The following is a 15,372-nucleotide window of genomic DNA, read 5'->3' as shown; positions in this document are numbered from 1 at the left end:
ATAAAAAATATATTTAAAAAAAAAGTATGATTTCTTTCAAAATACATACCTTAGAGACCATGTAATTTTTCTAATTTTCCGGAAGTCATTGTAACAGAATGTTAGCATTGTAGTCTTTAGAAATTATTGAGACTAATCTTCCCAATTTACACATATGGGAGGGAACAATGCCATATCAAGAGTCACACAGCTAATAAATAATATGGGAGGGAACAATGCCATTTTGATAGGCACACAGCTAATAAATAATGAGGATACTGATCCAATTCTTATTCCCAGTTGAATTTTTTCTAATAAAAATATATTCTAAGGCCTTTGTAAAAAAGACTCCCTTAAGAAACTCTCCATATAGTTCATCATGTATCTTGGAAAAGCCTATAAATTTTGTTATTCCTGTCTGCTCAGTTACACGCACAACATCATTTCTTAAGTTTATTAACTAGAACTTTCCACCAAAATGGACCCATAGTCTAAACGGTTAAGAAGTAAGACCTAGTCTTTGATCTGCTCTGTCTTCCTTGGGGCCTAAGCACCCAGACTGGCTACCTCCAAGAGAGAAGCTTCCTATTTCCTGCCATTTCTTACAGCCATTATCATTTTCTATATGTACCATGAAATGGAAATGGTTGGGAGGCATTGCTTTAAAATAATTCTTATCACTGTTCTGCTGTCTATACTCTAAACTTTGTATTTGTGAGCTGATACATTAAACTACATGTTTTGCTTTAGAATTGACCTAAAATCAATGGAAGAATATAAGATACCTGGAAAATGTCCGTATTGCTTGAGCACCATTATATTTTAGGGTTTATTTAGAAAATATATTTTTGGTAAATTATAAGGGGCTTGCTGTGGTATTGTGGCTTATATCTAGATATCCCCCCAGAGTCTCATGCAGTCATAACTGGAGCTTCTCAGAGCTCACTGGGTCTAGGGAGTGTGCTGCTGGGATCAAAGATGTGAGGCTGGGATTGATTCCTGGTGTGCTGGTAGAATGCAGAGTATAAAGGACAGAAAGAGATGCTGGTAACTTGTAGTTTTCTGCCTCGGTGACTTCTGTAGTTTTCTACCTGCCGTGAACTGTCTTTCCTCTGTGCTGCCCTTCTGCCATGCTACCCTGCCTTGGAGCCAGCCTTCTATGGACTGAAACCTCTACAAACTGAGCCAAATAAACCTTTTCTCCTTTCACTTGGGGTATCAGGTACTTGTCTCAGGAACAAGAAAAGTAAGACAATGGGGTAACTTCCCAGAGGAACAATATAGATGAAAAATCAATGCAATTATTTTCACCACAGTGAGGGTTCTCTCTCAGTATTAACACCGCATTCAATGTTACGTATAGGTATAAATTGCTCAAACATTCTAAGATGGTACCCTTGGCCACAGCAACCATCAAAGAAGAGTAGCCATGGCCCTTCGCTATCCCATGGCTGTGAGCTTCAACAAGGGCCACAAGGTGACTAAGAATATGAGCAAACCAAGGCACAGCTATCATCGTGAACATCTCACCAAACACACCAAGTTTGTGCGGGACATGATCGCGGAGGTGTGTGGCTTCCCCGCCTATAAGCCGTGTACCATGGAGCTGCTCAAGGTCTCCAAGGACAAGCGCACCCTTAAGTTCATCAACAAAAGAGTGGGGATGCACATCTGTGGCAAGAGGAAGCGTGAGGAGCTGAGCAACGTGCTGGCCACCATGAGGAAGGCAGCTGCCAAGAAGGACTGGGCCCCTCTGGAATAAAGCTTCACAGAAGAAAACAAAAAAGAATGTCCTTTAATTCTCCCCTGGTATTCACAGCTTTGTGCAACCACTACCTCTTGAATTTAGACAAGCTATAACTTGCTTTTAACCAATACAGGATGGAAAAAAGGATGGCATGCCTTTGAAGAGTTATGCTATATTATATGACAAATGTGAAGAGTTTTTTTTTAGATGTAATTAAGGTTGCTAATGAGTTGGCCTAACTAGGTGAGCCCTTAAAAGAAAGCCTAGAAGTTAGAGAAGCAACAGTCTTTTCTTTTTTCTTCTTTTTTTTTAAAGGAATTAAAATGCTTTAATTAAAAAAATCACAAGTGGATGATAGTGTGTAGAAACTGAAAATTTACAAACTAAAACCTGGAACCGCTGACTGTTCAGAAACTACACAGATGGATCATGGGTGGTGGTGAACAGCAGAAAGGGTTATGGATGAATCTGCATTGTTCTAGCTATTCCCCATGCCACTCATCTCCAAGGAAAGCCTGGCAGCAGATCCAGTGATGGTAACCTGCCTATCAGTAGATCCTTCCACTGGGTTCGCAATTTTGATCTGCGCTCCAGATATCTGACACATCTCATTGATTTTGGAGCCTTGATGGCCAATGATGCAGCCAATCAAATCATCTGAAATGGTGAGTTCATGAGAAGTAGTCTGAGCAGATGCATCCAAACCTGCACTGAATTTGGTGAGCAACAGTCTTTTCACCAGTGGCTATGAAGTAACAATTTCTATAACTTCTGTCATCACCCAGAAATAAATTCTGCCAATGACCTGAGGGAACTTTCCCTCATGTATTGTCAGATCTTTCCCTACATGTATAGTTAGAGAAAACCCAATTTACACATTAATGTCAAACTTATGCGATCTTAAACAGAGAACCTATCTAAACCATATATAGACTTCTGACCCACAAAAAATGAAACAATATATGATAAATTTACAAGTTCACAATAATTTGTTACATGGCAATGGATAATAAGAAGTGAGCTCCTCAAGCAAGCCCTAGAATACACCACCCAGACCTTACCTGTACTTCCATGCTAGCTGGTTCTTCCTGCAGATGCAGCAGCTGCTGTTTCTCTTGAGAGAGTTGTCCTACGAGTCTCTCCTGGGCAGCCAAGCTCTGACTCAGTTCTTCGATTTTCCTACAGTGAATAAAAGTAACAATAAATCCATTGTTAGCCACCACTGGACGACTTTGGTGTTCTGCTTATTCCTACTTACAGTCCTGACTACCAAGAAGTGAATTTTCATAAGAGGTATCATTGAGGACTCAACCTGATAAAGAAAATCTTTGGGCCGGGGAGATAGCTCAGTGGTCTAAGCACCTGGCTGGCAAGCGCAAGAACCCAGATTTGAGCCTCAGTACCACATGGTGATAAACCCCAGGTGCTGAGCCGGTCACCAAAACCGGATTACAGGTGGTGCACACCTATAATCCCAGCATCGGGGAGGCTGAGACAGGAGGATCCCTATGAGTCTGATCTGCGTAGTGAGATTCTATATCAAATAAATAAATAAATGATCAAAAAAAGAAAGAAAGGAAATCTTTGGTTGTGGTTGTAGGGCTGTAAAGTTTTGAAAATGTTGAGGTTCCATGATCAGTTCCTAAAAGGGAGTAGTATATCATCTCAAAACTGTGAGAAAAGGTGAAACAGTGCACTACCAAGGGCACTTACTTGTCCCTCTGGGCCAGGGCCTCTATGTATTGGTTTGGCTCAAACTGGTCTCCTCGTACATCTTCCCGGTCTTTGGTGACACCCTTCAGCTTCTCTGACAGCTCCAGGTTACATTCTTTCTCTGCTTCCACCAGAGCTGCCATTCGTGCAGCTTCATCCTTGGCTAGTCTGGATTCCTTCAAAAAGAATAAAAACTGAGAGGCTGCAAAGTCCCACGTGTGTGAGGAGCTCTAAGACACAGGGCACCTGATAAGTTTGCGATAGGAAGAGGTAGAGAAAGAAAAGGTGAACGCCAAAAGGCAGGGCAATAGGGTAAGAGCTAAAAGAAGAGCCCTGATCAGGGACCTTTGGAAGTCCTACCTACCTCCTGCAGGAGCTGGATTTTATTCTCCAAGAGCTCATAAACATGCTCTGTCTCTTGCTGTCGCTCCTCAAACTGGCGCCGGAGCTCAGCTTCATTCTGACTGTTGACATTCTCCACATCAGACCTAAAACCACAGAGGACTAGCCAGTCAGAGCCAGACATGTAATTTTGTTAGTGGATTCATTGAGGTTGTTCCAGCAACTCACAGTGACACTGAGGAGAACTAAATGAAGCTGTTTTCTTTTTCAGTTACCTGGGGAACTGTTCTGACTAGTCTTTCAAGGGCATCTTTTAGGAGTTTTAATTTTGTTGTTGCTTTGCAGGTAGGACATGCCTGACTTCCTAAAGGCTTCATTATTGTTGTAGCTTCAAGAGGAGGAACTTTTTATTTGGTAGGCAGGTAGTTAGCAGCCATGTTTATGATATTCCATCACTGGATTATCCCATCTGTGCTTCTTTGCTAAAGAGCTTTGCTAGCTTGCGTGCTCTCTCTCTCTCTCTCTCTCTCTCTCTCTCTCTCTCTCTCTCTCTCTCTCTCTCGGCATTTAAATCTGAAATGTGCTTTCCATATCCTGTTCATTTGCTGGGACGGGATATTCATTTGAACATCCACAAAAATTCCCTCCTCTATTAGAGCCAGGAATGCAATGTAGACTGTCCTGAATCTGGGAAGAAATGGGTAAGGTATCACTAGTTTATTTATAGCAAACAACAGCTGCCCTTGGATGTCAGAGGATTAGAAATTTTGAGGCAGTATCAGGTGTTGAGTGATCTTAGTTTCACTTGAGTTTTATTCTTGTTTTAAGGCTCTTATTGAGAACCATGACCCATATTCTTGTTCTCAAGGCAGCAAACAACATTGAACCCTTACCAGCTCATAATGCCCTCAGCTTTGGGATAATTTAATTTAATTGGCTCAGGAGTTTGGGTCCACAGAGGCCAAACTGGGCTTTCCTAAGGATTGCAAAATTCTTTGGCTGACAGTGTACTCTGCTCACAACCTCCCACAGGCTGTACTTGTCTTGAGTTTTCAAGTCTTTATATAGCCCTTGGGGTGTATGAATGTCTTGATTGTACAGTGCACAAAACTCAAGAGAAAAACCCCAAGCCCCCGAATGACCATATCTCAGGAATCATTAACTTTTACATTGACTCCACAATCCTTGATAGGTACAATAGGCAACCACCAACTATGATCTCCAGAGAATGAAAGCTATAAGTTTTTCAAGAAACTCAGCCAAGAACATCTTTTTAACAAATGACAGCTGTTGTAAAGTCAGAAGACCTTGAACTTGGTGCCAAAAGATGATGGTTCTACCGCTAACTTGAGATGATGTCAACTCTCTCCTAGTTTTCTCATTTTTCAAAATAGGACTATGCCACTAAATCAGATTTGAGGTGACATAAACATTTTCAAAGGCATTACAAAAATCTCAAAATGTATTACTCCATTGTTAAGACTTTTCCTAAAGTCTATTAGCTCACTTAACGCTTTAGTATTTGATAATGCCAGTATATTGATATACTTGAATATGGTTTGAATATTCTGATCTTATTAGATGTCCTTCTAGTGATCAAGAAATATGGGAGATAGAAGGAATGCCAGATCAGATTGAACATACGCTGATCTCAGGATGTAATCAATATATTTCAGTAACAATTTTAATAATACTTTGTCATTTAGAACTTTTTTAAGTGATAAAACTATAAATTATAAAAGTAAACACTTCAACAATACAGAAGTTTATAAAGAAAAAATGAAATCTCATCACAATCCTGATCTCATTCATTATATAAGCAATATTAAAGAGTTTGGTAAAAGAAAAAAGTTTGGTGGCTCCTCTTCTTTTTTGTGTGTCTATAATCAATCAAATACATGTATACACAGAGAGGACTGTTTGTCTTTACCCAAAAGTGCTTTATATTGTAAATATAATTTAGTACTTTTCCCCCTTATTTAGCCTGTCAAGGGCTTCCCACCAGGCCAATAATACAAAGATAACTCATTCTTTCAAATAACTGCATAGGATGACTTAAAGGATGGCTTTACTGAAAGTTCTTTAACAATTGCCCATTGGATAGACAGCTATTTCTAGTTCTTTTTGCCATTACAAATAATGTGGCAGTAAACATTTTTACACACTTACTCTACCACGTGAGTGCCTTTACTTATAAGGAATAGGGTCCTAGGAATTTTTTGATCAAAGGAAATGTTTCTTTTTACTTTAATAGTAGCACCACACACCAAAAACACCATTACAATTTTCACCCTTACCAGAAGTGTAGGAGGATGTCTATTTTCCCCAAACATACATTCTTTTGGTATTATTAGAGTTATGGCTTGTGTCTAGATGCCCTCCACACCACCAAGCCTCATGCAGTCACAGGTGAGGTTGAATCTAGAGTGTGGCTGAGTCTAGAATGTGTGATTGATTCATTGTGCAATGTTAGCGTTAAGGGTGCTAGAATTAAGGATGGGTGGATATTAAATCAGTCCACTGATTTGTTTGACACAGGCTTAATCCTGGCTGCCTGGATGCAGTATAAGGGACAGAAAGAGGCTTGTCTTCTCTCTTCCTTGCTTGCTTTTGCTGTCTTCTGCTTGCCATGAACTGATTCTCTTCTGTGTTAACCCCCCCACACACACACAAGCCACCCTTCCTTGCAACCACCCAATTGCTGACTTTAACCTCTACAAACTGTGAGCTAAATAAACCTTTTCCCCTTTACCTTCCACATTGAATATTTTGTCCCAGCCAATGAGAGAAAAGTAACTAAGACAATTAGATTGATTGATAATCTCTGATGAAGATTATTTGCACTTGTCTCTTTAAAAGTGGAAGTGTCTACTATTTTCTGGTTAATTTATAACTGTCTTATAAGAAGTTTATAATTTTAGGTCTCATGGATTTACCAGTAAGGTCTATTTGACTTAGTAACAAGGAGCCCAAGGGAAACAAAGCACATAAAAACCCTGTCAAATTCCTGAACTGGCTCCAACATTCAAATGCCAGGGATAAAATTGAGGAATTTGATTCAGAATATATCATTCTCAGATTAGTGAGCAAAGTTCACCTTTTCAAACTCTTCTGTACAGTTCAAACAGCAACTCACCATGTTTTGTCCAGATGTTTTTTATCCTGAAGTTCTCGTTTCAGGCTCTCCACTTCAACCTTCAGCTCGATGTTCTGAAAAGCATATGCATTAATCATCATTAAGTGCCAAACACCCTCTATCCTAAAATAGATTCCTATTTGAGCCAAGCCTTGGTCCAGAGCCTCTCATCTCAGCCCCTTCCAGAAGCCTGGATACAACTGGGAATTCAAACAGATCAGTAACCCCATAAGACAACAGAGCTGTGCAGCTCTAATATTTCCTAAGAGCTACTTATTCTTCCAGTGTGTTCATCACTGGCCCTAGGTAATGAATATTGCCCCAGCCTGTTCCCTCTTTAAAACATTAGAGGACAGAGTGCATACAAAAACAACTTTTCTTATGAATACAGGCCTCTATCTAAAAACAAAATTGCTATATATAGATTTATATTTTAAGATGCCTGGGATTGAATTACTTTAAGAAATTCTGTTTTGACAACTTTTAAAAAATACTTTGCCTTTATCATGAAATTAGACTCTCCTAGATCAAGGTAATAAGGAAGCTATGCAAAAACCACTTTTATTTCTATTGAGGGAAGGCTTCAGCAAGTAAGACTCTGACAAACAGAAAAAGGAAATAAAAACATCTCAATGGAAATGTGACAAAGATTTGGTGAGATGTGTGCATGTTGAGTGGCTTCGTGTATATTGAGAAGTGGGAAATCATTATAGAAAATAGTTTGCGACTAGGTTATGGAAGTCATGGCAAGAAGACTGGAAAGTAATCAGCAGCACAACTGGGAACAATAGAAACCTGGTTTAGATATTTAAGAGTCACCAACACATCAAGGAGCATTAGGAAGCACTAAGCAAAATACTGTCAGGACCAGATCTATGTTGAGGAAGGAGCTTATGGCAGAGGTGATGATGGCTGAGTCAGGAAGCAACTGAGCAAAATAGGGATGGGAACTGTCTGAGGCCCAACAGGTACAATGAAAAGAACTTTAAAGACATTTCAGAGGCAAGATCGATAAGGCTTGCTGGCCTGTGAGGTTCAGCATAGACTAGAAGGACGAGTAAACATGATGCTGAGATTTCTAGTATGCGGGTGGTGACTCAGACTTGAATTTCAATAGGAGACAGAACTAAGTGGAGCATGAGTCTGCAAATATTGGCTTCAGGGTTACTCTATTTCACTTTACTTTTAAAATTTTGTTTTTTAATTTTAGGGAGAGCTCTACAGGGTGTTCAGGGTCTCACTACTAGATTGGACTCATAGTGATCCGCCTATTTACAACCTCCCAAAAACTGGGATTACAGGCACATATGCTAATATGCCCAATCTCGGTGTCTCAGCATGCCCCGGGGGCGGGCACAGCATGACATCTCCTTCACTTTAGAGTTGAGGTACAGAGGTGAATTAGTCCCTCCCTAATGAAATTCATTGAAAAGTACTAAACAGAAAGAGTATCTTTAACTAAAAGAGTAAAGAAGACTTTTTAGTCAAAAGTTGACAAAGGAATTAAAGGTACAATGGCTGAAGTATGCAAAGGCATACTGTGGATACTAGAACAGACAGAAGTATTTTTTTTCTAGTTATCACTATATAACAAGCACCAATACCTACATTTCTTGGAGTCCAAGGCAACACCTGTGAAGGAATTCATCACTGACCTCACACAGGGCAGATGAAGCAAGAATGACAATTGGAAGTTCAGTTTAGATACTTAAGGGTTACTGAGCATGAAAGAATTTTAGAGCTGGAAGCCAGCTGAATTCAAGGTATGGTAGATCACATTGCTACTGAGTTTCTAGTTGACATATTAAAAAGAATCTCAATTTCTTTCATAATGTGACAGAGATTTTTGCACTGGGATAGAACATAGGATGAGATCAAATGAGATGAGAATATTTTAATCTCTTCAGGGGTAACATTATAGTATTGAGGAGGAAAATAATGGCCTTTTTTATGGCTTTCTTTAAGTTATTACTTTTATGAGCACTAAATAGGGTATCAGATTTAGCAATTTAAAATACAGGATGTTTAGTCTAACTTAAATTTCAGATAAATAATTAACAATTTTACTGTATGTTACTTAAAATTTGGGGGACATACTTATGATACAATATTGTTTGCTGTTGGCCTGAAGTTCAAATCTCATTTAGCATCTTTTGTTACACAGAAAGCTGAACAACTGGCAATACTAACACTCCAAAATGAACAACTAACAGCAAAGCATATTTCAATTTTGTATGAGGAAAAGGCCCAAGACTCTTCAATCAATTCCACGGTCAGGTAAGGTAAGAACTATTCATCTGCTCCAACGGAACAATCAGTAAAATAGGACACTTAATGAACTGTTGCTGTCTCCCCAGCTCTGTGCTCAGTAGTAAGAGGAACATAAATGTCATCTTGAGAAATTATGCCTGTGTAACAGACTCTTCAGAGAGGTAGAGACTCATCTATCATAGTGTAGCACCTGTCACATTGACATAATTGTACCTTCTTCATCATAACCTGCCATGGAGGGTGGGGAGACATCAATTAATACCTGTAGAGGACTTAGAACAGTGTTTTGAATATGATTATTATAATAATTATTAACAGTGGCAGCGTTATCACCTGGGGGCAGCAGATGTTTGTTTTCCACAAGGTATAATATTTCAAGTGATACAACACTCAGAATATGATACTGAGAAAGAGGGTTTCATAGCTTATCATTTCTGCCACCAACTGCTTCATGTGTTGACCTTGGGGAAACTTCTCCTTAAGTCTATCTGGAAAATGAGGAGAAACACATGATTTAAGTGCCATATGAAATAAAATTTAGTCTGTAATTATGAAATATTATTAATGTTATTCTTGAAGCCTGGCTAATTGATAAAATCAGAAAAGTCCAGAAATTTACTAAGCTATCTCGGATATGTCAAAAATACTTGAGTAGAGAAAGGAAAAATCTCATATCTGAAAACATGTAAGGCTTTACGTGACTGAAGTTACATAAATGCCTCTGACTTATTCTCCACGCGATAACGCAACGTAGCAAGTCTTTATCTGATATAAATCCAGCAACAGAATATCCCCGAAAGTTTCCCTTACTATAATGCTTGCATGAGAAATCCTTGAGTGTTTCAGTACAAACAAATACACTAACAGGAAATGTGGGAGACACTGAGAAGCAGTGAAGAGAACCGCTCTTAAGTAAGAAACATGAGGTACAATTTGTGGCTCTACTATTTATCTGCTGGGCGACCTCAGTAGGTTATCTGAACTCAGCGCTTCAGCTTTACCATAGGCCTTGTATGGTTCTTTCTTTTCCCCCCATACCAGGGATCAAACTCAGGACCCTGTGTTTGCCAGGCAGGCACTTACACTGCTGAGCTATCTCGCTGGCCCCCGGGTGCTTTGTTTTTAAAGAAAGACTATAACGATTATTTCACAGGGCATTTTGTGAGCAGTGAGTGAGAGAGTGTGTAAAATACACCCAGAACACTGCCTGCAGCCATTCAGAACTCTATTTCACTTTCCCTTCATGCCAAAGCCAGTGCTGGTCAGACACCTCAGTTCCACCAGGAAAAATATTTAAACCTAAAACAAAGAAAAATGGAAGACATATAATTTACACAGGCTATTTATTTAAATCCTAGTAAGAAAATGAGGTCAATTCTTGCATTCGTTTGGTCAAAGATTCCCACATGTGCAGTCCTTTGTCTGTTCCAGGTCTCTCATTAAAAAAAATAATAATAATGAGGAATTTGAAATCTAATACGACAGTATTGAAGGAAAAAGCAGTAAGCAATCATTCTACTTTTGCGTAGACATTTTAAGCCAAGAGACCAGTTCAGAAAACATTGTCTAGTTTAGTGGAACATAGCAAGTTAAAGAACTAAATCCAGTCCTAGTTTTCTAAGGAGTCTCCACACTGATTTCCATAATGGTTGCACCAGTCTACCCTCCTACCAACAGTGGAGAAGGGTTCCCCTTTCCCCACAGCCTCTCCAACATTTGTTGTTGGTTGATTTCTTTATGATAGCCAATCCTTCTGGGGTGAGATGATATCTCAGCGTTGTTTTAATTTGCATTTCATGGATGGCTAGTGATGTGGAGCATTTTTTCATATATTTATTCGCTTCTTTAATTTCGTTCTCTGAGAAGTGTGTGTTCATCTTGGATTAAAGAACTAAATCATGTGCTGCATGCAACGCGACCTTGAAAAAGTATGTTGAGGCAGTAAGTGTAAAGGTCAAGAGCAGAGTAAGTCCTTAGGGCAAGAGGAAGCTTTGGCAAGCCAGCGTCCTCTCTAACAGCCTCAGTGTCCTCATCTGTTAGTGGAATTACAATATCAGTCTCATATGGATGTGGACAAAATGAAACAATGCATAGTGTGTGGCATGCAGTAAGCATCTGAAAAATGTTAGCAATAACTGACTGCAACAATGACAACCGTTTATCATTTCTGACAGGATAGATGAAGTTCTCAGCTGTAGTCACATTTTAAACTAACATCATATCATAAAGAGGAAAACTATTACTCTAAAGGTAGGCTACCCCAACCCCCAGATTAAAAAAAAACCTGTCTGAACACTCTTCAGTTTAGGTTTTTCTTTCTTTTTGAGATAAATATTAAAGAGAAATGAAAAGGATGGAAACAAAAAGAAGAAAGACAAGAAATACAATGACTTTTGTAGGCGATAGTATTATGTCTCTTTAAATGAAAAGAAAAAAAATGGAAAGGTTTATGAATCTCACATTAAATTGCTAACGATCTAATCCCCAACAAATTAGATCCTAAATGTTATGATCCATTATTTTACTGGATCAAAGTAATTTCATGCGTGCTACAAAAATCCGACTACTCACAAATCCTAACACAAGTCAAATTACAGCATAAAAGTGTAGCCCTTTTACAGTTTTTCTGTAGAAAAATCACTGCATACTTTATCACATTTATCTACTCACCATAAGTAAATATTCATGTGAAGTTGTTAAATTCTAAGAATAGCTCAAGCGGATCCAAAATTAACTGAGTTTGTCTTATCTTGTCAACTTCCTGTCAACTCTTTGTCAAGACAGTTAAGGAACTTTACATATTCAGCAAGGTGGTCCTGGGACAAGAATACATCTTTTTCCATATGGCCCACGGGCGTATTCACCCAACTAACTCAAGAAAAGTTTCAGTGATGAAGCTAAAATTAAAGTAGACAGGAAACTTTCATCATAATATTAGTACTTAGCGGTAGAAGACAGAGCCAACAATGTCTATAGATTAACTGTGTTTAATCAGACTTTCACTGATTCTTCCCCTTGTTTTATTACAGAAAACATTATTAGACCAATGTCTTAACAGTAATTCATGTTAAACACAGTAATTATTTCCACTGAAATTATTTCCACTCTGATATTTATTTCAACAGAGGATTAAGTTAAAAGCAAACAGCAGTAACCAATTACCTAACCCCTTGCAAATCTTTAATTTAGCTTTATAAATTATTCTGTTCTCATATAATTCACAATGTCATGCTTTCTTATAAAAATAATATTTACAGACTTTTTCTCCAATAGGTGCCGTGGCTAGTAGAAAATTACTTGTTTAAAAACAAAGAGAAATGACTTTGTCTGGTCAATTAAAAGAATCTTAATTCAGAAGATGGTAGACTGGTGAACAGCAGAGAACAACATCTCTGATATTCTATGTTCAGACACCGGAACACAGCAGCATGAGGAAGGAAAGGAGGAAAGTGGGTCTCTAGGACCCAGGAAAGATCTGAAGCAAGAACTGAAGCCAGGAGGGAGAGCAAAGAGAGAGACAGAAATGCAGAAGAAGGAGGTGACAAGTATCTCCTTCTCCCTGACTCCTGAATCACTGTGTGAGAGGGACAGCTCAGTCCTGCAGATGCAGGGTGACTACTGGTGACTGCAGAAGCCTCCATAGTGAAATGTGCCCATAGAATTGAGTAGTAAGTGCAGCACACTGCAGTGCGTGGTGAGTTATTTGGGTAAGACATCCCCAGGAAAGGGCAACTGGCCAATTGTCATCTTGGAGACAGGCCGACCATGTTCAGAACACAGAGCATTGAGTTGGTTGGCTCCATCTAGTGACTTCCAGTGTCAGGGTAAGGCAGAGCCAAGTTCAAATTGGCAGGAAGTCAAAGAGCTGAGTTCAAGTGGCAGGAGGCTCATACAGTGTTGCAGGCTGAACAAACTGGGTTCTGGCCTCACAACCAGAAACCAGCCTGAACTGGTTGTGCAAATAAAAGTGTAGGTTGCTGGGATTATCTACTACCCAGCTATAAGTCTACAGCTGGCTTCCTGGGATTAATCAACATGAATCTGGGCTCTGTCTGCTTACTCTGTCTACCAGTGACAACAGAGACATGTGCTGAAGTGGACATCCTTTTATTCCTTTTTTCGAACATTCTAGTTTTTTTGTAAGTGTGAACACTGTTTGCATATGCTTTTTGTTGTAGTTGTTCTGTTTCATTCTTGTTTTTATTTCTTCTTTCTGTCTTTTCCTCCTGTCTTCTTCACCAGTTTCTCCAAGTTCAGATAATCTTACTTTATCCTCCAGCCTTGTTTCTAATCTCTTACTCTTTTTCTATTTCTCTATTTTTTCCTCTCTATCCCTTTTAAAATTTCTCTCTTGAGGATAAAATTGCCATATTGAAGGCACAATTATTGCATAAAATTTTCTGGTTTTACATATTGCTATATAATCAATCACAAAACTAGTTTATAAGGTTAAAAGTGACAAATTAATAGTTTCCACAGTTTGGCATTTTCTAGGCTGTTTGATGCTATTGTTATTACTGATTGTACTACTTTAGACAAAGTGACATAATTGTTCCAATCAGTTGTTCTTCCTAGTATGTTAAGACTGAGATTTCCTGCAGGTCACAGACAATACAGTAGGCTAGTGCCAAAGAACCAGAGGTTGGGCCAAATCAAATAAAATGAAGCAACTTCTCACATCAAATAAAATGAAGAGATAGCAACAGAATCAACACCTAAAAGCCAACTAAACCTTGGCTACCTCTGAGAAATAGTCTTTTCCTGAGGGTTCTAAACACTAGCAGAAAGGCGACATAAGCAATTTACAAGCATCAACCCAGGAGTTAATCTAAAAAAGAAAGAAAGAAAGAAAGAAAGAAAGAAAGAAAGAAAAGAAAAGAAAAGAAAAGAAAAGAAAAGAAAAGAAAAGGAGAAGACATTTAAGCAGGAAGCAACCCTAGGCCTTCAGCTCACCAAAGGTAAACCTAGGGGGCAGTGAGGTGGGATAATTCAAAGCCACCCACCTGGACTCTGTGAAGTAGTGTAGTGGATATAATAAAGCAGATGAATGAAGCCCTGGAAAAAAATCAAATCAGAAATAATTTCTTCCGATAACTACAGAGATGGTGACCCTAATGAATGGCATGGTTATTGACTCCAAAACAGATACAGATAAAACTATAAAGGAATCTAGGAGAATGATGGAACTCATGAATACCCAACATAGGAAAGAAATAAAATCCATGAAAAACATTTGAAATATATCCAAGAAATTAAAAATTCCATTGACAGTATATGGAACAGAATGAGCCAATGTGAGGACAGAATATCAGATATAAAAGACAGATTTGCAGTTACCAATCATAAAAGAAAGGACTTCTTAAAAACAGCAAGGGAGGGCCGGCCAAATAGCTCAGGAGACTAAAGTACCTGCAAAGCATGCACAAGGACCAGGGGTTTGATCCTGGGCCTGCTGTGTTGGCCCTGCCCATATTGAGAAGCTTTTGCACAGCAAAAGAAACTACCAGCAGTGTGAAGAAACAACTGACAGCGTGGGAAAAAAAAAACTTGAGCTGTTTCTCAGACAAAGCACGAATCTCTGGAATACAGAAAGATCAACAAAAACAACAACAAAATCACAACCCCCACATTTAAAGACCAATCCAAAAGTGGGCATCTGAAATGAATAAATACTTCTTAGACATAGAACTACAAATCGCAAATAAATATGTGGAAAAAAAAAAGCTCAGGATCACTCACTGGTCATTTGAGGGATGCAAATTAAAATAATGCTGAGAGTCCATCTCACTCCAGAACAAATGGCTATTATCAAGAAATCAATAATAAATGCTGGAAGGGCTGTAGAGAAAAAAGAACCCTTCTCCAGTGTTGGTGGGAGTACTGAAAAGTGCAGTAACTGTGGAAATCAGTGTGGAGAGTCCTCAAAAAACTAGGGCTGGAGATCCCATTCGATCCAGCTATTGTTCTTGGTATCTTCCTGATAGAATTAAAAACATCATACCACAGCGATATATGCACACCCATATTTATAGCAGCAAAGTTTGTAATAGCTAAATCTTGGAAACAACCCAAATGTCCATCAACCACCCAATGCTATTATGGGCTACTGGACTCTTTTAGAATATTTTGCTGAGTTTACACACCTATAATATTCAATAACGGAACTTAGAAAAAATGGGGTATA

General features: G+C 38.8%; 1 protein-coding gene across 1 annotated transcript in view; it reads right to left on the bottom strand.

The window, feature by feature from the left end:
• LOC101588206 (myomegalin) overlaps positions 1 to 15,372 on the bottom strand; it is a 188,613-nt gene that overhangs the window by 98,600 nt on the left and 74,641 nt on the right. Inside the window, exons 5-8 of the mRNA XM_023706474.1 lie at positions 6,918 to 6,991; positions 3,804 to 3,927; positions 3,440 to 3,615; positions 2,788 to 2,905 (exon numbers count right to left, since the gene is read on the bottom strand). Coding sequence (XP_023562242.1) covers positions 2,788 to 2,905; positions 3,440 to 3,615; positions 3,804 to 3,927; positions 6,918 to 6,991 — 492 coding nt within the window. The remainder of the gene's footprint in view (positions 1 to 2,787; positions 2,906 to 3,439; positions 3,616 to 3,803; positions 3,928 to 6,917; positions 6,992 to 15,372) is intronic.

This window comes from Octodon degus, unplaced genomic scaffold, assembly GCF_000260255.1.
Source record: "Octodon degus isolate 3935 unplaced genomic scaffold, OctDeg1.0 scaffold00257, whole genome shotgun sequence".
In the NCBI taxonomy this organism is placed as follows: domain Eukaryota; kingdom Metazoa; phylum Chordata; class Mammalia; order Rodentia; family Octodontidae; genus Octodon; species Octodon degus.
This window is presented reverse-complemented; position numbering and strand designations above follow the sequence as displayed.